This window comes from Macrobrachium nipponense, chromosome 18 (assembly GCF_015104395.2).
Source record: "Macrobrachium nipponense isolate FS-2020 chromosome 18, ASM1510439v2, whole genome shotgun sequence".
Taxonomy (NCBI): Eukaryota; Metazoa; Arthropoda; class Malacostraca; order Decapoda; family Palaemonidae; genus Macrobrachium; species Macrobrachium nipponense.
The window spans coordinates 82,093,014-82,120,513 of NC_087211.1; the positions used below are offsets into that span (position 1 = coordinate 82,093,014).

The 27,500-nt window shown below is 36.7% G+C and overlaps 1 protein-coding gene across 3 annotated transcripts in view; it reads left to right on the top strand.

Annotated features, from left to right (window-relative positions):
• LOC135197276 (uncharacterized) overlaps positions 1–27,500 on the top strand; it is a 134,182-nt gene that overhangs the window by 2,575 nt on the left and 104,107 nt on the right. For 2 of the 3 annotated variants that reach the window (XM_064224396.1, XM_064224395.1), the window contains exon 3: positions 6,870–6,932. The exons of the other annotated variant lie outside the window; for it this stretch is intronic. In XM_064224396.1, the coding sequence (XP_064080466.1) occupies positions 6,870–6,932 (63 nt within the window). The remainder of the gene's footprint in view (positions 1–6,869; positions 6,933–27,500) is intronic. 3 annotated transcript variants of the gene reach the window in all.

Sequence of the window (27,500 nt, forward strand, 5' to 3'; positions counted from 1 at the left end):
ATTATTATTATTATTATTATTATTATGGATTTTTTATTTTTGGGGAATTCTATGAATAATGGTCCCAAGGAAATGTTTGATGTTCATAGGTTTGTATTTATTTATTAATGTTTTGCCTTCGTGTTAGACTCATATTTCTCCATTTTCGTACTTATGCTTCGATAATGAAGGATGCGTTCACTAATATGACTTTTAAAGTAACGATGTAATCGTATTGAACGAAGATAATTTATTAAAATACGAAGATTATTTCAAATACTCAACAAATCCAAGTATTTGAACTGTCTAAAAAAAAAAGTTTGGTCGGTTAATTAGCTAATCTCGAATCTGTCGAGATATATAGCTTTCGTTTTAAATTTTGTCATAATGAACGTGTCCTACCAGGTAAGTTACAAATATGGTGGATTTTTTCCGCTTTTATTCTCTCTCTCTCTCTCTCTCTCTCTCTCTCTCTCTCTCTCTCTCTCTCTCTCTCTCTCATTTACCAGGAATGTTTACCTAACCTAGACTTATAAGCGTTACCTAGACTTACGTAGACTTTAGGGGAATATTAGGGAATAGAACTTGATTTTTTTTCCTTGGGAAAAAATAGGAATCAGGGAATTCGGGGTCACATTCCAGGTCACTCACTCCAATTCAAGGTCATAATTGGTCATAATTCAGGTCACTTAGGTCTAATGCCACTTCTGAACACTGTTCTAGAATCTTTAGGTTACACTAGACTATATAATAGCCCATTTTTCAGGTTACTCTAGATTTAACTGGAATTCTGTGATACGTAATTGATTCTAGACTTTTACTAGGATAGTGTAGGTACCTCGATTTACATACTAGGGTACCATGGTACACTATACATGCGTCATCTGCTGTACCGTATGTAGATAAACTAATGGCGCCAGTGTAGGAGTGGTGGTGTGGCTTCGAAGGATTGAGTTTCCTTCTCTCCCCCTTTTCCATCCCTCTTTTAATCCTATTTTCTTCTTATTCTCTCTTTTTTTATCCTTTTGTGTGGGGTTGAATGCATATGGGGTTGGGGGGCAGGCCTGGAGGAGGAGGAGGTTGGCAATGTCTCCTATCGGCGTCACCGCTCGCTTAGTAACTCCTGTCACATTTGATGTTCTGGATGTTTTATTAACAAAATATATCATGTTACGTTACGTATCTTCGTAATTGTTCCACCTCTCTCTCTCTCTCTCTCTCTCTCTCTCTCTCTCTCTCTCTCTCTCTCATTAGTCCCAGTCCTATCTAGTAATCGAATTCCTTATTTGCTATTAGCCTAATGCATGCATTTTTGTCATTCGTGATTGTATTCTTACATTTAAACATTTTTAACCTTTGGAGAAATTCGTATAATCGTATCAGTCATTATATATATAGCTCAGTAATAAATGCAACATTGTATCTGTTTAACATCATGGTGAATATACAATTGTGCACTTAACGGATAATTTGAATATCAGCGTATATTCTCCTTTATTCATTTTATTCACGGGACATCAACGATATAGAATTCGTTAATATAGAGGAAGATGAATATAGCATGAATGACTCAAATAATGAGAGAGAGAGAGAGAGAGAGAGAGAGAGAGAGAGAGAGAGAGAGAGAGAGAGAGAGAGCACCGCTTGGTGCGTCATCTTAGCTACTGTGGAAATTTTGGTGTCATTTGATATGATTCTGTGGCTTCGGTGGTCTTTTAGACCGACTGTTCATTATTATTAAAAGTAGATCAGAGTTCCTCGGTCATCCAGCCGGTGGGATACATGTCACTTAAGCGGTAGAAGTTGTACTACTAATAGGTTTTTAAAATTTAATTTTGAATCTGAAAAGTGCAAGAATAGCCATTTTTCGGTTAAAATCTATAGACTTATGTCTAGAGGCGCGATGGATGTTGAATTTTGTATCTGAATCATATTTAGTTATATGATTATTATGCAGATATCTGTTGCGTTACGTAATCTTTCGCGTAATGATCTACTATTAACGGAAAACTATGCCTAGCGCAAACATCTCTTACGATAGCACAGTATATATAAAGTTAGGCCTATAGGAAGTCTAAGCAATGCAGTTTAAGGACAGTTTCATTTATATTCTTTACTGCCGGGGTGTAGTTTTGTTTTGATATATGCTAAAAGGTTAATTATAATTTTATTTATTATATTTTTATATTACGCTCTCGGAGACTAGACTACGTAGGTAGGTTCATCGCTTGGAATAGCATTGGGTAGAGCTTGCACGGTATATAGACCTATTGTTAATAGGGTCTATTTTCATTTAGCTTTTAAACGCTAGAATATCTTTATTTATCCTGTGTTCGACCAAGATCGTATTTATCCAGCGTTTGAAAGATTCAAAATCAACAATATAATTAGGCCCATGTTGAAGGAAGTTCGAAAACATCCCTTTTGTGAGTGACCTATTCTAAGGAAGAAGAAGAAGAAGAGAGAGAGAGAGAGAGAGAGAGAGAGAGAGAGAGAGAGAGAGAGAGAGAGAGAGAGAGAGAGAGCCAACCAATCTGCCTGACCGCAGGCCGACGTCCTAGTGGGCATTTACGATCATTTTCCGACGTCTAATATTTCACGAAGGTGGGATTTAGGATATGGCGGGAAAACTACACTTGTTTCTGACCAGGTTGTCGAAGGGAACGTGACTAGTTTCACACGTGCCGTTGAGGTTAAAACCACCCTTCCCCCCACACCCCAGTGGCTAGTACAATACCGCCCTATGACCTGTTCCACGCGTGTTGGGTGACTGGTCAGTCTGGTTGTCTCGTTGCTAATTCTTTTAAAAAATAAAGGGGTATATTAATGATTTTTTCTGTGGTAAATAATGGAGGAAGAGTTGGTGATAGATGTCACTTGGTAGTACTATAGCGATTTGGGATTATGTTATGTTTAATAGCTAATAATTCCTGCAAAAATCACTGGGTAGTACTATTGCCAAAGTTTAATACTTCATTGCAAAGTTTCACTGGAACCAAGGCTTTAGTCAAACAATTATTTTTATATTTTAAAAAGCTACTTGACGTTTATTCTTGGTCTACGAAATCTACACTACCTTGCCTTCGCTTAGTCAGTTTCTCTAAGTCTAAAGGGTTTAGATACGATCTGTCATCTGTCATTTTTAATCCTGTTAAGATGTGGTTGTTGCGACTTATCACGCTCCAGAATTCTGTTTATCTCTTTTTCTTCTTAGGGATGTGGTATATATATCAGTGAATAATTAGTAAACAGCTCATTACACCAAGAAGAGATTCTACGCGCCTATCTTGGCTTTATTAGGAAAAAAAAGAAGAAAGTGGTTATGCCATTAACCTACTAGAGTAAAAATAAGGTTACGTCATTAGTCAGTCCGTTATCGACGAATTCTAGGGTAACTATACAGGTTGTCCATAAAGTCCCAGTACCATTACAAGTATTTATTGCTTGTAATGGTACTGGGACTTTATGGACACCCTGTATTTGTATTCTCCCATTCGTCTGTCTGTCTGTCTGTGCGTCCGTGCGTCTGTAACGCTTTTAGGAGTCAGTGTTAGAGTACACTGATCGAAACTATTTACGCGTAAGCACTAACAGAAAAAAAAAGGCCAGAAAAGGGTACAAGGAAGAAGAATTTAACAAGCAATAGCAAGCAGTCCTAAGGCCTCACATGCCTTGAACAAAAAGACGAAACTGAGTCACTTGGTTTATCAACTGACTGTATGTGTGTGTGTGTGTGTAAAAGCCGTCACCCACAAAAGGGACGTTTCTTCAGCTAAAAGAGGAGATGTTTTACTCATTTGATCTTATTTTTGAACCGAAGCTGAACCACTAGCGGTCCATGTTTGGTTGCCGTTGAAAGCTTGAACCTATTACGTGGTTGAAATCAGCCTGCAAGGGAAGCATTTGATGATAAAGCGCTGCTTTTATCATCTTACTGGACGGAGCAGCAGCAGCAGCAGAATTTCGGTCACCTACTTTCGGCTGTGGGTTTGAGTTTCGTAGATCTTAAAGTTTCTCATTTTGCTTTATGATTTTACGTCAATGGCTCTCTGAGATCAGCGAATGCGTGCCTTTTTCTTTCTAGAGGGAAGAGGTTTTTTTTTATTATATTTTGTTCGTGCATATGCGTGTTTTCGTTATATATAGCATTCTGATGTTCATTTTCCAATCTTGGAAGGTCGTATAGGCCTGGGCCTACGCAGTTTGCCAAAATTTAGACCTAACTATACAGATTTCGCTCTTCGTTTCCCACTGTTTCAATTGTCATTTGCAATTCGATTTGAGTAATTCGTTTATCAATAAATGAATTCAGCATAGTATATGACTTTTTAAAGAAATTAATTCAGCATATATGACACTCACTAAAGACTAGACTTCTTCAGACAAGCTGCGCATTGCTGCTCATGAACCTTAGAAAAGGAAGGACGAAGTAGAGCCCGCCGGCGGGGGGTAGGGGGGGTTGGGCAAGTGTTTGGTTGTCGTATGACGTCACTGCAAACACTCCCCACTCAGCACACCTTACTACACCTACGTACACTCCTCCTAACTATATAATGCTCGTCAAGGCCAGGATATTCCACCAGCCTTTTACGCAAAGTTGTCCAGTCAGTTTTTTTGTGTTCATCTTTTTATGCTTTTACATATTTTTTTATGGTTTAAAGGGAACACTGGAGGTTACGGAACCGACCAAATTGTAAATGCAATTCACTGAAGACATTAGATCACCTCCCGTTGTCGAAATCTGACGTCATCATTGAGCGTGTGCCATGTTGGTCTAGAGATATTTTTACACCTTTTTGGACATGTTGCATCTTCTCGTTTCACGTCCGCGTAACTTATTATTGAAATTATTATTATATTAAATATCACAGAAATGAGTAACATTTCATCTTGGTTAGGTCACGTGACGCTATTTAGTACCGAGTGCAAAGTAGACTTAGGCCTACATCAAGGAATTTTTAAAAATGCTTTGCCATCTTCAGTTTCTTGGAATAATACGAGTTGTTTTTTTATTTTGGCGAAAGCAATGTATTTTCATTTGTCAATAAGCTGAACTATAGGCAGCTGTCACTACAACAAGTGCTTGCACAAGCATTAACGAATAAAAACGGTTTCTCATGAATAAACTAAAGTGCTTTCACAAGCATTATAAATAAATATTCTCATAACAACCAAGCACTATGACCATATTTTTTAAAATAAACTACGTGCATTGCTTGCCTCTGAAGCAAGCACACGGGTCACAAGCATTGAAAAATAAATATTCTCATATAAAAAATAAAAGATCAAGCACAATGACTGTATTTTAAATAAACTACGTACATTGTTTACCTTTAAAGCACGCACAAGGAACGTGTTTGCAGTTAGTAGACTGTACTCTCTCTCTCTCTCTCTCTCTCTCTCTCTCTCTCTCTCTCTCTCTCTCTCTCTCTCCCCACACGGTAATATCTCCATGAAGACAGAATGATAATAATCAAATAATTCATGTTATTAACATTGGTAGTTTGTTAGTTGAGATTAACAGCAAATCAATATTTTTAACCATAGAGAACACCAATAATGTTAATTTTAGTTTAGTTTAATAGCAAATTAATATTTTTAACAATTTAGGACAGCAATAATGTTAATTTTAGTTTAGTTTAATAGCAAATTAATATTTTTAACAATTTAGGACACCACTAATGTTAATTTTAGTATAGTTTAACAGCAAATTAATATTTTTAACCATTTAGGACACCAATAATGTTAATTTTAGTTAGTGGTAGAAATTCCAAAATTATTATACGTGTGATTTCGAAATATATTTATTCTTACCTCGTCTTATCTAATTTCCATTTCTTACGCATGTTAATCTACGTTACATTCTATTTAAGTAAAAGCTTCTATTGCATTTAAGTTGCGCACATTTCTCAGTGAATTCAGTAACGGAAACCGCTATGTTGGTAGTATGTAGGTTTTAAAAGTCATGTTGAATGTAGCTTGAAAATTCTTAAGCCTCTAAGTGCTTAAAAGCTCCATAATATAGTTTGATTTGTGCTTGACTTTATAGTTTAACTTAGGCTTGAAGTGATTTGCCTGATTTTGTTGTAAATGACTTGTTCTATTAGTGACAAAAGTAATTATTTTTTTTATTATTATTGCCTTTTCTTATGTTTACTCAGTTGAAAGCTTATTCCTGCCTAATTTTCAGTGCACCTTGCTATGTATTTTGATGATATAACTTTGTCCATTGCTTGTACTTGTTCATTACTGTACGTTAACGTGTAGAAATAGGCTTACTATGTGCTGACGTTCACGTATAGACCTATATGCTAACATTTAGGTAAGGACCTATATGCTAATGTTTAGATACAGACCTACATGCTGTTGTTCACAGGTAGACCTATATAATAAAGTTTAGAGATAGACCTATATGCTGACGTTCAGATATAGACCTATAACGTAACGTTCACATATAATCCTATATGTGACTCAGAAATAGACCTATATACTAACGTTCAGAGATAGACCTATATGTGAACGCTCAGATATCGACCTGTATTCTAACGTTTGGCCGTAGACCTGTATCCTCACGTTTAGATATAGACCTATATCTGAACATTGAGAAATAGACCCATATGCTAACGTTTAGAAATTAGACCTATGCCTGTTCGTAAACCAAGTCAAACTAATTCACTCTAACTGACATGTTTGCTAAACATGATCGCACGTAACTGACTTCGATGGACAAAGTTTGGCTGATCCAAAATGCTTTTTTTAAAAAATTTATTTCACAGTTTGGCCAGAAGAGTGTTCACCGTAGTAGACTAACAGCACCCAGTTTTTGATTAACTTATTTTGTTTTTTTGTTTCTTTCTCTCTTTTTTTTCGTTAAAACTGTGACAACCTAGCAATGACGACAGCTACATGGAAACCCGAAGTGGGAATAGGTACCACACTTATGGCAGTGAAGAGTGAGTATATATGCTTACACGAAAGTTGCATGCGATGGCGTCGAACTTTTGTTTTTTTGGGGGGAGGGGTCTTGTCTGCTGGTGGTGGGACGTTATAATGCTACATAGCAAATCTATATTCAATCCTGTAACTATTTTTGGAGGTGGTGGGCCTCTTAAAATGCTCATTTTTAGGATCGGTTTATCTTTCTATACCTAGGCTGACGAGTTCAGCCAACCTGAATACTTATAGGTGTAGACCTACTTAACGTTACATCAAGGAATACAGACTATCTTAACCTGTGCCCTACATATACCCTGGGGGTACTGCGTCCCCTTTTGTTATTCCACATATTGGCCATTTTGATAACCTTCCCTTCCATAACTTATGAAATTCGAAGTTAAATAACCTCCCTCCCTCCCTCTCTTCTTTCCAAGCAGTCTAGTCCTAGTGTGATGTTAAACTGATCCAATGTTGATTGTAATGTGTCAATACAGATTTGGTATTTGGGCCAGTATGTGTACATAGTGTGTATATAGTCTATAGTGTAGAAGCTTTACTGTCTTCTGTGTTTGTCTTTTGTGTGATCATTTCATTCCAGGTGTTTAGTATTAAATATTCTTTGTGTCATTGTCTTATGTGACGTTTGCTTAGTGCGTAGTCTTGCATAGGCCTACCCTGTGCAGGTGCTCATGTAGCCAAAATGATTATTTTATTATTATTTCATACAAAACTTGTGCTGTAGGTTGGCCATATACGTCTAAGAGCTGTTTACTAGAACGGAAAACCAGTACGATGTTGCTGATAATGCTAAACGTAACCGCCAGTGAAGCAGCACTATTCTCTCTCTCTCATTTCTGAGAAGTTAACTGGTCCAAAATGCGTAGACATTGTAACGCCTCACTTGACCAAAAATGTCAAACCCAGCATATTGGTATTACGTAAAACCGTCTGTACGTCTAATAACGCTCATTTATTACTGCTAAACGGCCAGCGCAAATCCCTCATTAGTAAGTTTTCAGTTCAATTCCAATCTTTTGATGTTTATAGATTCGTTTTTTACGCGTTTGTCGGTATTGCAAACTTGCAACATACCCTTTTTATAGTCTAGTTACTCTAGTTAGTCTAGTACGATGGTGAATACGTCACAGAAACGCCCCAAAAGGAGTTTTTATAAGTCAGCCTTATCACAATTTACATGATTATTTTTTTATGTATTCGCAAACAAATTCGTATGGTATAAAGTAAGAAATCATTTGGACAGTTTCTGTATCAACCACTATTATATAAGAGCCTCACACCTGCCCTCTTTTTTACCTTAATCATATCTCTGGCTGGTATGTAACCTATTGGCTGGACAGATGAGAGAGAGAGAGAGAGATAGTAAAATTCACCATTTTTGTAACTGATGGCATTGCAATTCGTTTCTTACTGGTAATAGTTTGTAAAGATTCTTTTTATATTTTAGAAATATATTAACGAGTTAGTTAAATCACATACCACAGAGTATTATATATATATATATATATATATATATATATATATATAATATATATATATATATATGCTTAAAAATCACAGTAGATGCTCGTGTTTACTTCTTATTAAATAAGCGAATACCACAGAAAATGATAGGCAGAAACCCAAGCGCGACAATGTCTTAGGAAAACCCCCCCCCTGTCAAGCGCTTGGATTTCTGGCTATAATTTTCCTGTGTATTCGCTTATATATATATATCCTATCTATATATATATCTATATATATATATATATATATATATATATATATATCTATATATATTAATATATTATAATATTAATATTTAGTGATATTTTCTATCGACCACAAAACTATATATATCACAGTTTTCAACTGATCAGTCAAAACAAACATGGTAGATCGCCTTATTTTGCTGTTGATAGATCTGCAGCATGAGTCTAGCTAAGCTCTTCCCCGAAGTATACTAAACCGTCATCTCTGAGACTCTGATCCACTTGTTATTCGAATGTCTTGCCAACTCAGCAACACTTATTTTTTTGTTGGCGTTGGTGTAAATGTCCACAACGTTACCAATTATTGCAATATAAGGAAAAACTAAGTCTCATTACCCATTGCAACACGAGGACAAAGAAGTCTGATTATAACGAAGTTTATTCAATATTATATATAATATTTTTTTTTTACGTTAAGCCGTTTTTTAGAGGGAGGTAAGGTCTAGGAAAAATAGATGAATATATATTAAAAATATCCCCGGCAAAGTTGATATTGGACCTTGAGCATAGAGGCAAATACAGTTCACGAAATTCACTTCCAGATGAAGCAGATTAATGTTAGAAAAATTAGAAGAAGAAGAAGAATACTGAAACATAAACAAAAGCGACAGTACGAAGCCACAGTCACCGCCGCTATTATTGCACCACTTCTTGAAGAGCGCCTCTCTCTCTCTCTCTCTCTCTCTCTCTCTCTCTCTCTCTCTCTCTCTCTCTCCTGTTGCCAGACGCATGACGGCGAACAAAAACAAACTGATAACGGTCAGCTGGAGGTCTTCAGTGCGTTAAGAGTGGGGGAAGCAGATTATTGATTTATAGATCGTATACGTCTGGCGAAGCACTGGGTGCAAACAATGGCAGTTGGGGGAATATATATAGAAGAAAGAGCATTGTTGCCTGATACCTATTGCGCTAATTGACATGCTCTTGTGTTTTTTCTTTTTCTTTTTACTAGACTCATAGAAAGAAAAGTTCGTAAATTCACGCGTTTGATACAAGAATCCAGCCATTATTTTTTTTTCAGCTACAGTCGTTCTGTAAGTCTAAACTTATGTGATTAGGCTTACGTACGTATATGAAACGCATGAATTACTAGGAAACTTGTAATTTACACGTTGCATACAAGTATGTAAGGCTGAACAATTCAATATAGACTTGAAGAACGGCTGTAGTTGAAATATTGTTGGAACGACCGTTTCAAAACATGGCGCAACTTGCAACGTGATACAACACGAGCTCACTTGAAGAAGGTACTCGTAACAATATATATATATATATATATATATATATATATATATATATATATATATATATATATATATAGTTATTGTGGATTTTAATGGCCTCTGCAAGACAATTTCAAATTCAATATTATCTCATTTAGTTTGTTCATTTTATAAAGTCCGTAATAACTTGTTCATGCTTTATAAAGTACAAGAATAACTACATTTTTTTTTATTATGTGTTATAACCTCCCTGGATATTAAAGTTGGTTGTTTAGTTTATTGTTACTGAAAGGTTAATATTTACAGAGTCCAATTACATAAAAGTATACATTACCAATTTCCTAACCTTGAGGTTCCCCTGAAATCAGCAGGGCGCCCCTGATGACGGCCCCTATTACAAACATGGGTCCCTGGGTCCCTAGCTATGCAGCAGAGGGACCCTCTGCCGTTTTGGGACTCAAGGATGCCTCCGGAATCCCAGGAGAGTTACTTATATTTTTAAATTTCCTGTAGGCATTACTATCGGCCCATTTCATTCATTTTACTGCACCTTCGTTCATGTTCTAATCATAGCAATTGATTCATAGTACAACTGCAGGATTTTTAGTCCTAATTACACCTTTCAAACCTTTTAAAATCTAGATTTCCATTCTAGAGTTTAGTACAATTAAACATTTCATCAACATACGCACACACAAACACCCAGAGTCAGTTCAAATTGGAGTCATATACTTATTCATCAGATGTCCGAATGACCACCTCAATTTAACCTTGTTGGAATAAATCTAACCAACATAAAAGTCATAATAGAACCAAGGAATCATTACAAGGCAACACGAACTCTTGACTGTCAATGCGCATGTGCCAACTTATCAGTGAATTGCAAATGTGCAAAAACTGTACGTTCCCACACCAATGGCTTCTTGCCTGAGCCAATATATCTCAGAAACACCTTTCATACGCTGTTACTATGTGGTTTACTTCGTTACCGATGCCCCAGTGTGGCGGATGTGACGTCACGTCACGTCACTACAGTCGTAGACTGTATTTATTGTAGTATATTTGTAGTTAGGATGTTAAAAAAAGACTTAGAGCTTTGGCGCGGGAAGTTATGTTAACGAGGTGTATCCGGGGTGTAATTGTGTGTGACTTGTATGTCAATAAAGATGTATTTTTAATACTTCCTAGGGTGTTATGCAGTGTCTCTGTGTGTCAATAAAGATGTATTTTTAACACTTCATAGGGTGTTATGCAGTGTCTTTGGTGTGTCTCAATATATCATCTTTTCGATAACCTGTTACAGAGTCTGTCACTATGCATGTCACTATGTGGAAGGCGATTCTTTTGCAATAATGAATGAGCGTCGTATTCATCATACGATGTGGCAACTTTATAGCCGGCCTTGGGAGATCGCTCTACAATGGCCAAGTTGCGAATATCTTTGTTCGCGTTACCTAGTTATTACTAAGTTATTACTTTAGTTATTCGTTAAATAAGGCAGATTTTAACATTTGATTGTTATATAATGGTCCGTTGGATTGTGGGGTTTTGTTTAGAATATCTGCTGTTATGAGGTGAATTAGTTAACAATGATATTATACGGTTATAAATTTATTTACCGTTGCTGGGACGCTGTGCTTGAATTCTCTCTCTCTCTCTCTCTCTCTCTCTCCTGCTTCAGGCTCGATATAAAAGAAATTAGTAATTGTATCAACAGTTATTGAAAATTACGATACCATTAGCTCACGCTACGATACTTGTACCTGTTCGAGTCTTTTGTCATGATAGCTGTGTTTGATGTTCGAGCTTATAGTCTTATTTTAAAGTTTTATTCAAATGTTTTCTACCTTTTGATGGAACTCCCTTTAATTGTTAGTACTTGTTCACTTTACTTATAAAAGTACGATCCTAGACGTACGATAGTACTAGGTCCCGGTAACTGCATTCAGTGGTCCCCGATAAAGTAAAATATTACAAAATGTTTTGTTTCAATTTGCGGAATAATCAGTAACTTGAAATGCTCGCGAGAGTCTGCCTTCATCAAGACGAACTCCTTCCTTCCTTCCTTCCTTCCTTCCTTCCTTCCTCCGAGCAGGATCCAGTTCTCTCAAGAACTTGGCAAAACCCTTGGGCTTAAGTGTTTATGTTTTGTATAACTGGGCAATAGAGTCCGCGTCAACTGGGCGCTCTGTAGGGCAGTAGTGCGATGTACTACATGCCCACCACTTCTGCAGATCTCATCACACTGACTCACCCAGTATAGAGGGATACTAAGAATTGTTTTTTGGAAGTTCTATATTAATACATAATAAGGGTTTTGAATTATTCATAATCCAGAGACACTATTATATAATAATGGGCTTTCATTATTAAATTCCAGAGGCACTATACATGATAATGGGCTTTCATTATCATAATCCAGAGACCACTTTATATAATACTTGTCTTTCATGGATTAAATTTCCAAGGCACATACATAATAATGGGCTTTCATTATCATAATCCAGAGACACTATTATATAATAATGGGCTTTCATTATTAAATTCCAGAGACACTATACATAATAAAGGGCTTTCATTATCATAATCCAGAGGCACTATTATATAATAATGGGCTTTCATTATTAAAATCCAGAGGCACTAATACATAATAATGAACTTTCATTATTAAAATCCAGAAGCACTAATACATAATAATGGACTTTCATTATTAAAATCCAGAGGCATTAATCATAATAATGGGCTTTCATTTAGCCAGGGCACTAATACATAGTAATGGGCTTTCATTATTAAAATCCGAGCACTAATCAAGTAATTGGGCTTTTCATTATTAAAATCCAGAGGCATTAATACATAATAATGGGCTTTCATTATTAAAATCCAGAGGCACTAATACATAGTAATGGGCTTTCATTATTAAAATCCAGAGGCACTAATACATAGTAATGGGCTTTCATTATTAAAATCCAGAGTGCCTCTGATGTGTGTACCCGGTTGTTACTCAGCTGCGGTTGGTTCAGGCCTTTTTGTTGAAGGATTTGAGTTCGGCATTGCGTATGTGTGTATGTGCGTCTGCCTGTTTATATACGTATGCATGTATACGTGTAATCAACAATGGAAATTCTAGAACATGATTTATTACCAACTTGATCTTCAGTCATTCCAATCATCAAAGGCTTTTTTTTATTATTATTATTAAAGATTTACATGTTACTGGAGTGCGTGCGTGTTTTTCGCTTCGGCCTTTATATTGGGTCATTCCAGCGGCCAAGGTCAGACGAGTCAATAAAGTTATTGCAGGGTATACTACATGGTGCCGGGTCTTGTACAAATTCCTTGTGGCCTGGTGGATATGTATAGCGTTGGGCTGGTAAATCACAAGTCAGCGGTTCAGATCATCCAAAGGGAGGTTCGTTTTTTTTTTTATCATTCTGGAAGATAATTGGTTGAAAAACTACAAGAAAATTATAGAAACGAAGTTGGACTTTGTCTTTATCAACATGGAAGATAGTTAGTTAAAAACTTCTAAAAATAGTTACAGAAACAAAGAGGAGTTTTGTCTTTAATCATTATGGAAGATAACTGGTGAAAAAAAAAAACTACTCAAAAGAAGTTACAGAAACCAAGAGGAAGTTTGTCTTTATCATTTCGGGCCGTGGCTGAATGTTTTCTGGGCCGCGGCTCATACAGCATTATACCAGAGTGGATTGCTCTGAATGAACGCTGTACAGAAAACAGCTTTTTTAAAAGTAATATTAGACGCCCATAACGGTCTCTTAGTACGTAGTGCTATATTTTATTATTATTTTTATGTTTACTCCAGTGTATTAATGTGTGCCTTCTCTGAGTTACTGTTTTATTATTCTGGATATTTACTTGATTATTTTATATGAGTTTTCTGTTTTTTTATATATCTATATTTTCCTTATTTCATTTTTTTGGTTATCTACGCTTAAATGATCTTACCACGATCAAATATTCGTCATTTCATCTTCGGTTGAAGGTAGTGACGGAAATACGGAAGCTATTTTGAAAATGACGTTAATATTGCAAAGTCATAACGCGGGACCAACTGTTATTCCCCCCCCCACCCCCAACCAATGGAAGTACATGAGTGCATATTTAGTAAACAAGAGTAGTACATTTTACTTCAGGCATTATTTTTTTTTCTCTCTCTCCAACAGTGGAACAGTACCTGAGTGCATATTTGGTTTGACAATAGCTGTAGACTTGAGTCTATTCACTGCAAGCATTCCCCCCACCCCTCTCTCTCTCTCTCCACCAGTGGAATATAACTCGAGTGCTTATTTAGTTTTGCCAAAACGCTAAACTAGATCGCATTTTACTCTAGGCATTCCTTGAAGAATGCCGTTGATTATTCATTTTAAAAGAGGAATGCATGAACCCAAGTCCGCGCGTATGTGTACGAATCGCTATGGGTGACAGACTGCAAAAATTATATCGTCGCTTTGCGTGTTCTCTCTCCCTCCTCCTCCTCATCTCCTCTCTCCCTTATTCCCCTTCCTCCACCCCCTCACCCCTTGTCCTCGTCGTCATCATCATCATCATCATCATGGCTTCCAGGTGACCTTGGAAGAGAGAGAGAAGCAAGAAAAGTCGCTCATGTCGCGCTCTGGTGGCGAACCATGGCAACTCCCCTTTCTTGTGTTGCCTGTTCTTGTTGTCAAGTTCGTTTCGCACCATAATTGACTTCCCTTGGGGAAGTTGGGGGGGGGGGGGGGGGGTGGGGGGAAGGGGTTTGTTGGAAACTAGATTTCCTGTTTTAAATCTCCGTTACGTAACGATGTTCTAGACCTGTTATTCTGCGTGTTATCTCCTCTCCAATTATGCCTTCGTTTATCATAATTCATTTTTAATTTAGTAATACAGCATTTCATATTGGTCGAAGGCCAGATATACTTGACTTTAGCCTCGCTGGGTGTTCTTTCGAGCAAGAGCCCGTGCTGGCCTGACGTCGGCTTAATATTATAAAAAAAAACAGTAACATCAAGCGTTGGCCGGGACGTACAATTGAGGCTATTTAGAAAATATGGCATTATTACGTAATATCTAATGTTATTAACTTCAGGTTTTGTCAATAGCTAACCTAGCGTATGTTACAATAACTTAGCAACCAGGTTTCTTAAATCATTTAAAAGATGGTTGACTTTTTTTTTTTTAACTTTAGAATGTCTTTATCTTTCTTCCTCTTCTTCCAAAATTCATGAGTGTCCACATCACGCAAGGTACCTCGTACTCTGTGACCCACCCAGTTCCTGCCAAACATACCTGGGCCACATATGTGAGGAACCTTTAAAGTTTGGATGAATATCCCATGACCTTGGGACGATATAGTAGACGTTGATTTTGCTTAATTCGTTTTTTTTAAAGTTTAGAATGTCATCCAGGAGAAGTTTAAACTTAAAAAGCAATGATATCGATATAAAAGATATTTAAAATAAAATAGCCGACATGCTTTTTGCGAATTTTATGGATTTTTTTAAGTTAAAATGACACGTACAGGAAATTTAAGCTTTAAGAGCAATTATATCAATATAAAAAATATATAAAAATATAGTGGACATTGATAATTTTGCGAAATATCTTTTAAAGTAATAATATTAATTTATTATTTAAAAAGACACACATATAATCTTTTAGTTATAATACAGTATAAAAGATTAAAAAAAAATATAGGGGACATACATTTTGCGAAGTTTATTATTCTTATATTTAGAAAGGCACATAGAGCAAATATGAGCTTAAAAAGCAATAGTCTATATATATATTTAGAAAGGCACAATGAAGCAAATATAAGCTAAGAAAAAAGTAATAGTTCTAATTACGTTAATGTGATGAATTATCCCTCCAATCTAAATTATCCACATAATCATAGCCTTACCTCGAGGGCAATTTGACCTGACTTCTTTCTCCTGCCTTAGAAAAGAAGAGGGTCAGAGGTCACGGCTGAGATTGGAGTGGCAGGAAAGAGAAATAATAATGCAACTTTTCTTAGGACAAGATAAACGACTCCGGTGTTTTTTTCTAGCTGAAACTCCAACCTGAAACGCGTTGCTTGCCCAACCTTGCAGTTTGTTTATTTTTGGTTCACTGCCTAGTCATCTATTTGCAATCTCAGTAACGTCCCCGATGAAGCCCAAGCCGTGACCAAGGGGGGTTGGTAGGACTGTTTGTCTGTGTGAGTGTGTGTGTGTGGGTCAGGGTTGCCAACGTTTCCTTTGCGTGTCTGCATGCAATCAGTGGCGCTCACCCAAGGTTTTGTCTGCAGGATATATATATACGTGGGTGGGAGACTTTCCACCTGAAATGGATGGGTGTAAGGCTACTCTCTCTCTCTCTCTCTCTCTCTCTCTCTCTCTCTCTCTCTCTCTCTCTCTCTCTCTCTCTCAAAAGGGTTCAGGTTTCACGAACTGGATGATTATATTTTGCTTTCAAGTTCGCAAGCAAATTTCTGATTTGGCTGTCCAGCAATTTTCGTACGCGACTTGAAAAGGAACCGCTGCGAACAAGGACAAACAGATAGGGAAATCTCCCTCTCTCTCTCTCTCTCTCTCTCTCTCTCTCTCTCTCTCTCTCTCACACACACACACACACACTCTGTATTTAACAAGACAGTTAAAGTAGGCTGACTATAGGCTCTCGTGCTGACTTAGTACTATACTATATACTAAACCGTCTTACTGTTCTGTACTCTCTCTCTCTCTCTCTCTCTCTCTCTCTCTCTCTCTCTCTCTCTCTCTCTCTCTCTCTCAAGCTCGGTTTAGCTATGAATTATCTTATGCAATAATATATTAAAATTTACATCATATATAGGATTTTGCACACTCCAAGCACTAGTATAGATTTGACAACACTGCGTCGGTATTAGCAGGAAATCCTGAGATGATTGGCGTATCGCTGATGGTGACAAAAAGGCTTGAGTTTATTACAGAATTCTCTCGTAAATAATTATGTCCTTACTGAGGTTTGAGTTTCATTATTATTAATAGGCCTTCAGCGAAAGATATCATGTATGGGTCTAGTACCATGTAGCTTCTATTTCGTTAGGGATATTGTGAAGAGTGATGCCATACTGTAGACTTGTTTAAGGAGAGAGAGAGAGAGAGAGCTTCTATTTCGTTAAGGATATTGTGAAGAGTTAATCACATCCTATAGACTTGGTTAAGCGTCGTATACGCTAGACCTAGACCTTGTCGAAGCTCTGCAATTTTGAGAGAGAAAGAGAGAGAGCTTCTATTTTGTTAAGGATATTGTGAAAAGTAATCACATACTGTAGACTTGTTTAAGCTTCGTATACGCTAGACCTAGGCCTTGCGAAGCTTTACAGTTTTGAGAGAGAGAGAGAGAGAGAGAGGGGGGGGGAGGGAGGAGAGAGAGAGGGAGGGATAGAGGAGGGGCAGAGAGAGAGAGGAGGGGAGAGAAAGAGAGGGAAGGGGAGGAGTGTTTGGTCACTTTTACTTCCTTTAATTCTCCAAGGGCATCAAATATTCGGCACTCCTGCGTAGTTTGACCCAGTCACGAGACCTGGGGCTGAGGGAGGCCACGGGCGGCTGCTTCCTTCCTATATATACGAATTCCCTCAGCCTACCTTGACCCAAATCAGCGTTTCCCGAAACAGTGGGCGAAATTGTTCTTGACCTTTGACCTTATTCTTTGACCTCTCTTATAAATGTATTAAATTCATTTTCTTCGCTGGGACACGAGGAAAAAAAAAAAGCCTCTAAAGTTTGCACAGTGAAACAATTGATAGGAGAGGGTGAAAAGAAAAGATATAAGAAAGATAAGAAAGATAGAGAATACCGAACAGGAGGGTAGTGTAAAAGGAATGATAGGGGAGGTTAGCAGCTAGGGGCCTAAGAAGGGACGGTGCGAAGAACCTTGTCGTATAATGCCTACAGTGCAGAGCATGAGGTGCACCGATGGCAAAAATACTCCCATCTTGAACTTGAAAATAAGGCTTCTTTTTGTTATTTGTTAGATTTTTTATTTATACATTAACGGTTATATAATATGTTAGTTCATATGCAAAACCTTCATTATTATTATTATTATTATTATTATTATTATTATTATTATTATTATTATTATTATTATTATTATTATTATTAAGAAGACGAACCTTATTCATGTGGAACAAGCCCACCACAGCGGCCACTGACTTTGGATTCAGTCTTCCAAAGAATATTATTTATTATTATTATTGAAGAAACAAATTGAAGTTATATATGGGTACATATATTTAAAAATAAATCTACAGAGATTTATTTTTAAATATATGTACCCATACGTAACTGTGGATTTTATTGTTATTTATAGATTCACGTTATTATTATTATTATTATTATTATTATTATTATTATTATTATTATTATTATTATTATTATTATTATTATCTGAGTCTTCCTAAAACCCGCTATAGAGTCTGACTCATGGGAGGAACTGGTTGTGGTGATCTTTGAGAAAACTTAAGAAGCTTTATATAACAACCCGATCAGTTCACAATGAGGACACAGACATTTAATAATAGTAACTTGGAATTCTAGTATATACAGATATATAGGTAGGTGAAATGAGTATGTATATACAGTGTATAGGTATGGGTATATGTATGTATATACATAGTAAATTCAAGTATGTAATATGATTAAAATAAAATAAAAATGTGTAGGATCTAAGCTGGCTATGTAATGTTACAAGAAATATGATAATACTCTCATCGGATAAAATTCTGAATGTAATTCTGTTAAAATTGTAACATATTGTATATTTCCTCTAATAAAAGATAAAAAAAAATAATTGTAACAGGAGGATGTCGGTTTTTTTTCTGCTCAAAAGAGGATATATCTCTTGGAGACTGGAAGGGCAGAGGGGGGTTTTGGGGTAGGGGGTTAGGAGGGCTAAATGCCTTCTATTAAATTAAAGGAAGCCTCTTAATAATTCCAATAATCATAAAGGTCTTTTTGACAAGTTCCTGTAAAGAGCAAAATGGAAAACCTTCTAATAAAGAAATAAAAGGAGACTTTCAATTCATGGTTCCCTGTCACGCCCACATCACGTATATTCGTGAGGGCGTCCGCATACCCCCCCCCCCCCCCCCGTTTGCATTTCACGTTTAAACATCTAGTGACTTTTAAATTTGAACCTCCCAGAACGTACAGTGCTTATGTGAATTCTGCATCCCTCATCTGCCCACTGGAAAGGTAACTTTGATATTCCTGTATTTTTATAATGTAATGTGGACTGAATGCGGTTTGTTATGCTGTGCTTTAGGCTCATAGTACTACAGTAGATTATCTTAATGTTAGGCCTATAGCCTATATTTTTTCTACAATTAGAAAAATGAATTTTAAAAAATCGTGGGATAATATACTTTCCTTCCTTTTTGTCTCTTGAATTGTCACGTCAGGGTTGTGAGGGATTCTTATTTTAGCCTTACTGTTGTAAATGCACCGTGAGAATCCTCCCTCAGGTGGGGTGGGGGTGAAGGGGGTGGGACATGGGTCTAGGCAGCATTGTGGTACTATGCCGACAGTTTTGAAACTGTCAAGAGGGTAGTTGATTCATTTGATCGACACAAGAAGCTGTAAGCATCAAGGAGGCGCAAAATGTATTCGAAAAGGATCCCTAAAGTTAGAGGAAATAGGACTAAGCCTAAAAGAAAGGACAAGCCCCCAAAGAGCAACATCGATTCCAGTCTACAAGAAGTTGATTCTTTGACTAAAATTTCTGTTTGAGAATCTACGCCACCATGTTGTAATCAAATGCAATTCACTTTCATAGCTTGGGATTGTTTAAAAGTTGGTTTTTGAACAAACTATAGATACTGCTACGTGCTGTAAAGTAGTAAATTCGTGCATTAAGTTGATATAAGTAAATCGATTGGTACTAGCGCAAAAAAGAAAAAGCGTGTCTACGTTTTCTTTAAAAGTGTTTTCTGTAGTATCAAGTAAACGACTTTGTCAGTACTGTTGCACATAATGTTCTTTAATTTAAACCTTCATGAAAAGGAAGACTCGATAATAAGAAGAAATGCGGAAATCTCCTCACTCCTAGCTCGTACTAACTTCTCACTCCTCACCACGCGGTGTTGAGACAAGGGCACCCATTTCAAATTCCCACCAGAACTATGCAGGATGCTACGCTGCTACAATGAGGGTCCTCAGGATATGATGAAGGATAGTAGTAGGATACCGAGTTACCAACGGCCAGACATTCCTAACGATCGGTGCCAAGGGTTATGCCTTAATAGGTGGCTGAAGTTGGTGGGAGGGGAGAGAGTGTGTGCAGTTTCATAGACCGATGCTGAGAGTAAGCCAGATGGTTTTAACAGGAATTTTTCGTGTTCGTATGTTCCAGTAGCTATTTATGTATCTATAATTCTATGTATATATCTCTGTATACTGTATATATAGTGTGTATTGATAGATAAATAGATTACTGGTGGCATAGGGGGTGGGGTTGGTTGAGTGCAGTTTTAGACCGATACTGAGAGAGAACCCAGTGGTGTAACTGTCACTAACTGCATTACATTTGATGCTCGTTTGTTTCAACATCTATCTATCTATCTATAGTATGTAGGCTTATCTATCTGTGTAAATATAAAGTTTCTATTGATAGATAACTGGTCTATAATTTCGTGTTTATAATCTGAATAATTCCTGCAATGTCAACCATATCCACCATCAATGGTACGAATAGCATTAGTAATCAGTACATTATCTGCCTTTGTATCGGCACATCCATGTCAATCGTATGGCATACAGACTCTCTCTCTCTCTCTCTCTCTCTCTCTCTCTCCTCCCGTAATATATTCAACGTATGTGGTTCCTTGCAAAGCATAATGCTTGCTTTATTACTTGTCTTGAAAACAAATGACAGACAATTGGCGGTTTAACGGTTGTTATTAGTAGATGTTTACAGCTGTTGAAAGTCTCTCTCTCTCTCTCTCTCTCTCTCTCTCTCTCTCTCTCTCTCTCTCTCTCTCTCTCTCTGTATTAATAAGACCCTACCCTAGTGATATCAAGAAAAGGAAGATTAGGCCCACGTTCGATTGTAACGTCTTAGTACTATACAGACATTCGATTGTAACGTCGCCTTATCACTAGAAACGTTCGATTGTAACGTCTTAGTACTATACAGACATTCGATCGTAACGCCGCCTTATCACTAGAAAACGTTCGATTGTAACGTCGCCTTAGTACTACACAAATGTTCGATTGTAACATCGCCTTAGTACTAGAAACGTTCGATTGTAACGTCGCATTAGTACTACAATATCAAGACGTCAGAATATAAGAAAACATAAGAAAAAAATTGTTATGCCGAAGTGAAACCACGAATGAATGGCGGTATGCGTCGTCATGCAGCGTTATACAATTACACTGGAGCCGTGTAGATGGTGAGATACGCCTAGAATAAATAGGATTATATGTGAGTCATAGGAGAGAGAGAGAGAGAGAGAGAGAGAGAGAGAGAGAGAGAGAGAGAGAGAGAGAGAGAGACGTCGTCGGCGTCTGCTGCTGGCCGGCTGCCAAATAGTACTATACCAGCCAGCCAGGCAGTAGATAGCAGGTCCTGTAATATTATGTTTTTATTTTTTTGTTCGTCTTGTTTATCTATTTACAAACGATGATATCGATCCTACGATATATTCTGTGGATGGAAATGATCGCTTGTTTTGTTGGTTTGTTGTTTAATTTCGTAATTAATGAGATAAAATGGTAAATACCAGACATTTTTTAGCTCTTGACAGTTTTATATAATATACATTCGTTCAAACAACTATGTAATTTATTTTTGTAGAATACAAAATTTAATGTTAATCGTTACCTTCGCATTACATCGAATCAAAGTAATACAGTAATCGTTTATGAAGTAAGGTCTCTCTCTCTCTCTCTCTCTCTCTCTCTCTCTCTCTCTCTCTCTCTCTCTTCTCTCTCTCTCTCTCTCTCTCTCTCTCTCTCTCTCTCTCTCTCTCTCTCTCTAAATAGGATTCCCTAATATTCCCTTGGAGGCAATGCAATTAGAATGACGTATTTTTCCCCATCACATCTCTCATTATTGCTGACGTGGACATATGTATACATTAACGTAAAGTACTACGTAATAGCTTTCATACACACACACACACACACACACACACACCACTTCTCTCTCTCTCTGAGAGAGAGAGAGAGAGATTTTATAAAATCCCTTCAATCCGTCACTCAGACAGGTGCACGTTTAAACATATGCGTCTTTGCGGTTCACGAATTATGGGGGGTTGCAAGCCCCCACCAGAAGGTCAAAGGTCGGGGCCAGCTCTGAAAAGAGGAGTAACACACACACACACACACACACACACATTCACTGTTTAAAGTTGGTTTTGTGTCTTCTGTTTTTGTGTACGTATACTTTTTATATTTGTGATTTGTTTTTTTCTTTATTTTAAAAATTACTTTGACTTCTTTTATTCATTATTTTTCTTGGTACTGTATGAGGTGCAATATATCACTCATTTTGTAGTGTGTATGAGAGAGAGAGAGAGAGAGAGAGAGAGAGAGAGAGAGAGGTCTGAAAAGGTCCCCTAATTAACAAATCGTATATATAATAAACTGGATAAATATAATACATTCTTCCTCAGATAATAAAATCCGTATAGGCCTAACCACAAATGCGTACAATGGTTATATCACATCAAGAAAGACAAAATCCTTTGCAAACAAAATCAGAGACGCGATTCCTAATATAAACCGTTATATATTTCCATTAAGTTCTGTTGTCCTCCCATTTCCAATTAATCAGCTGACAAATAGTAACAAAATTCCCACTTGGGACGTGGTGGTCAACTGTCTCTTCGTGTACCATTAGGCAATAGGCCTATATGAGCCCTTCTGTCCCCGTTAAGGAACACCCCTTACGCAAGACCCACTCCATAGGCCTAGAGCAACATCCCCCTTTCTTTCTCTCCCTCCCTCTCCAATAAGGACATCCTATACGAAAGACTCCACCCATTGGCCTAAAACTCAATAGGAGGCCATCTTGATTCCTCTCTCCCCTACACAAGCGGATCATACCGAACTTCCGTAATAAAATGGGACTAACACCGAGATTTTCTGCGCAGTCACGATTCCCTTGATTGTCGTCGTCAGCTGCTTCTTTATATCCTGACCGAGAATTTAATTACGAAATATTTGACAGAGGACGTCACTACGTCATTTTCTATCTGTTCGTGATTTAGAATGGTTTTCCCCGATGTTGGAATGTTTCTCCAGATCAGAAAATTCCCGAGCGTTCCTTTAAGAATTGTGAATTGGCCTCTGAATTAAATCAGGGAATTATTAGTTTCTTTGTTATGTGATTTCAAAATATTTTTTTAATACACCTGCAATTTGGCTAAACAGGTACCATAAATAGAGACAGTTTGGCCTATGAATCTGTAACTTATGCTCAAACGAAATATCAGTATTAAAATAAAATTTAAAATCTGATTGCCACTAAAGTAAAGCTAGTAGATGAATTTCAAGCCACGAAGGTCTACTTCAACAAAATAATAAAAACAAGATTTATTTCAAACCACTTAATAAGAATTTAAGATGAACGAATAATAAGAAATATTCAACACTCAACTAAAATAAGTAAGTTTTATGACAAAAGACCGCGACCCTATACTTTTAACCTTTATAGCCTATACTTTAGACTTGGCAGCATCTTCTTGCGTATATTTGGCCCTAAAAAACCTCTTTGGTTAACTGGTAGGAAAATATACAACTAATACCTCTTAGAAAAAAAAGTATTTGAGCCTATTCTCAACCTGCTAAGTTAAACGGAATTCTTTTTATATACAGCTCTAAAGTACAGCATTTAGAAACTAACTTGGTAACAATTCGTTTACAATATGTGGCTGAAATAGGTTACGATATAGACATATCTTTTAAGTATAACTGAATCGCGAAGTTTGGAACGTGATAAACGCATAAATAAAGTAAAGACTGTGATGATTTTAAATATTTTACGTAACTTTTAAGAAAGCAATAGCAAATAGACGCAAATAACACGCTAAACGCCTCCCGGGAGAGTCATAAGCAGTGATGCCAACCCCTCTAACCCTAAGCCCCCTACAGGACACGAGAAATACCCTACATAACCGTAAATGACCCAACATTCTGCGGCTATGATAATAAATATGTTTGCATACAATATCATGAATACTAATAAGCATATTGATCTAAACCTACCTTGTTACAATTACCCTTCACTTGAAAATATTGCCTCGCTGTCTTAAGATTTTGCTCAGATTACCCTACGCTTAGCGCAATTACCCTACAGTTGGCAACGCTGGTCATAAGCATAGCCGCGATCAACCTTTACCATATGGAGGTACCAACCCTTAATTTCGGCTCCTCCCACTCGGTGTTTGCACGATTACTGCGTGGGTGATGTATTCAAGGAAGACTCCCCCTGAGGAGGACCGCCAAAATACACACACGGGATCCCACCTGGGCTAGCTCTCTCTCTCTCTCTCTCTCTCTCTCTCTCTCTCTCTCTCTCTCTCTCAGTCACTCCACGCCGTCATAATGTGGTATAGTCAAGTTGATATAGGCCTATCATTCATATATTCGTTAAATATTTATTTTAGGCAGTCAAATAACGTCTATTTCGTGTTCATTGTCACATTAATTCCAAAATACGTTTAGATTTAAGTTACGGAACACTGATTTGCGCAATAATACAGTTAAAATGAATAGTAAAGGTATTTGGGAACTCGCAAACAAAGTGAAGAAAATTCTGCATTTACCGTCTCTCATCTTTTAGTCTAAAGTCTTTGCAATCTGCCATTTGCATATGAATGACAGGGACGTCAATTTGCATTTTGCTACGTTGCAGAGATTGCACCAGTCCTCAAATAGACATAAGTTATTGCAAGGTCATTCTGCTAATTTTTTTTCTTTCAAAATACCGTCGGTGAAGACTGCGTGCGCACGCATAAGAGCATAGGCCTAATGTTCGTACGTCAAGTACGTTTTATTTAATTCTAAATTAATAAAAAAAATGCGTTTTATTTATTTTAAAAAATCACTAGATATTAAAAATCAAATGTTTACGATGATATTAAAGGAATTAAAGGAATAAGCTAAAATAAAATTCTGTAAAAGTCGACTCGGCAACGAAGATGCTAAGATAATGGTATAGGTGCCAATTATCATTTTTCAAAAGGCGATGATGAATAACGCCTAGTAATGAATGCGTAATTACTCTCACGGGGTTATGCAACTCTCGAAGAAGCTGCAGGCATCTGTTATGAAGCGCAGGTGTCCCGTAGCACACCTGGTGTTTGAAGTGAAGGACGGAAGGAGAACTTCACAACACAGTTTAATGCACACCTGTTCTACCATCTTACCGAAGCGGAGATGCTTCTTGTGGTAATTAAATTAACAAAGTGAATTGCGTGTTTGAGAAGGATAATAAAGAGCACCTGGTTGCGTTTATATGGAGATGAAAACATGGTGAATTATGAGAGAGAGAGAGAGAGAGAGAGAGAGAGAGAGAGAGAGAGAGAGAGAGAGAGGAAACGACCGTTGGTAATAGTACTAGTTTGAAGAGCCCGAGGTTACACGCCATATCTCTAGGCCAAACGGTTGGGGGTGATTTTTACGCATTTTTAAAGTTTTTTTTAACCGACATTTCAAGTTAAATTAGATGTTGCTGACATAGGTTGCTACGTTGTTTTTTCTCCATCTTATTCTTGTTCTGCTCCGATATCACACGGGCGTTGACTAGGTAGAACAACATGTAGTACCATTCTACATTGCATGTTTTTTTTCAGTCTAGAAAAAACTTGAAATATTCGTAGCAACTGCAGTTTGAGTTTGTGTGGTTTTTATTTATTTTAGATTTTTATTTTCAGATAAATGAAGGTCATTTGCATATTTTATTGATAAGAACTGGTAACCAGCCTTGGCGTAGCCTCTGCTAGGCTGGTATAGAATAGAACTAGTGGGCCAGGTTTGAAAAAATGATATAATTCGTTAGGCGTAAACATAATTTTGGCTTTATCGATTAATCATATAATTCGTTTTTTATTATTATTTTTATGTGAAATTCGTCATAGAAAGAGAACGAGACCATGGGGACGGAAGGATGTATTGGCTGAAGAGATTTGAAGGTTACCGAACAGGTCTAAAGGCGCTCTCTCTCTCTCTCTCTCTCTCTCTCTCTCTCTCTCTCTCTCTCTCTCTCTCTCTCTCTCTCTGTTGTTTGCTAACAAGAGAGAGAGAGAGAGAGAGAGGGCGGAGGGGGGATAGATAGACAGACAGACAGAGAGAAAGAGGAAAAATACTATATAGGTCTAAAGTTTCGTGTGTCTCTCTTCTGTTACTTGTAAACAGAGAGAGAAAGGTAGAAAGGGTACTAGGTCTAAAGGTGTTTTTTCTTTCTTTTCTGTTGTTTGTAAACAGAAAGAGAGAAAGAGCATAGATACTAGGTCTAAAGATTAATTTTCTTATCTGTATCCTATTATTAGTGAACAAAGAGAGATGACAAGACAGACAAGGAGAGAGAGAGAGTGGGGGGGGGGGGGGCGGTTAATAAACTTCACTATTCCCATGATACAATGCTGATACATAACTTTTTATGATAGATTCATCTTTAATCTACTAGACTATCTTTAGTACGATGCTACTTACGAATTGTATACCATCACCAAACACTGAATGGACGAAAGGTTTTTTGTTCTGTTTCATATAGTAAATAAAAAATTCAAAATTCAAAACCTCTACTCTAAAAAAACAAAAAACAAAAAAATCCGTAATAATAGTACTACTGATAAACCACATGGTATGAATGGGCGTGAGTGCTATGATAGTATTTTTTTTTTTAACTCTTTATACCTGGTTTCTGCCCTTAGCGAAAGACTGGGTTCATAGGGCGTGTCCTAGATCGTTATGGAGAGAGAGAGAGAGAGAGAGAGAGAGAGAGAGAGAGAGACAACTCCGTATCTTTGGCTTCCAGCGTATTCTGAGCCTTGTAACTTTCGATTTGAATAAAGTATATCGTATTTTTAAACGGATGGTGTTGTAATTACTGAAATGAATTATAATTTTTTGTAGATATATAGTTTTTGTGAATTTATCGAAATTATATTTTTTTTTAATTTATCGAAATTATAATTTTTTTAATTTATAAATTTATCAACATTAATTTTTTTCAATTTCTTGAAATTATCATTTTTGTAGATTTATCGAAATTATAATTTCGTGAATTTGTGAAGATTATAATTTTAGTGAATTTTTGTAAATTATCATTTTCGTAAATCTATAAAAATAAAAATTTTTGTGAATTTTTCAAAATTATAATTTTTTCTTTAATTTCATCATTTAGAGTTAGTTTTAATTTTTCAAAATTATAATTTTTTCAATTTATCAAAATTATAGATTAGTTTTAATTTATCAAAATTATCATTTTTGTAGATTTATCGAAATTATGATTTTGTGAATTTATAAGAACGATAATTTTTGAAATTTATCAATATTATATTTATTTGAATTGACCAAAATTATCTTTTTTTTAATTTATCGAAAATATTTTTTTTTTA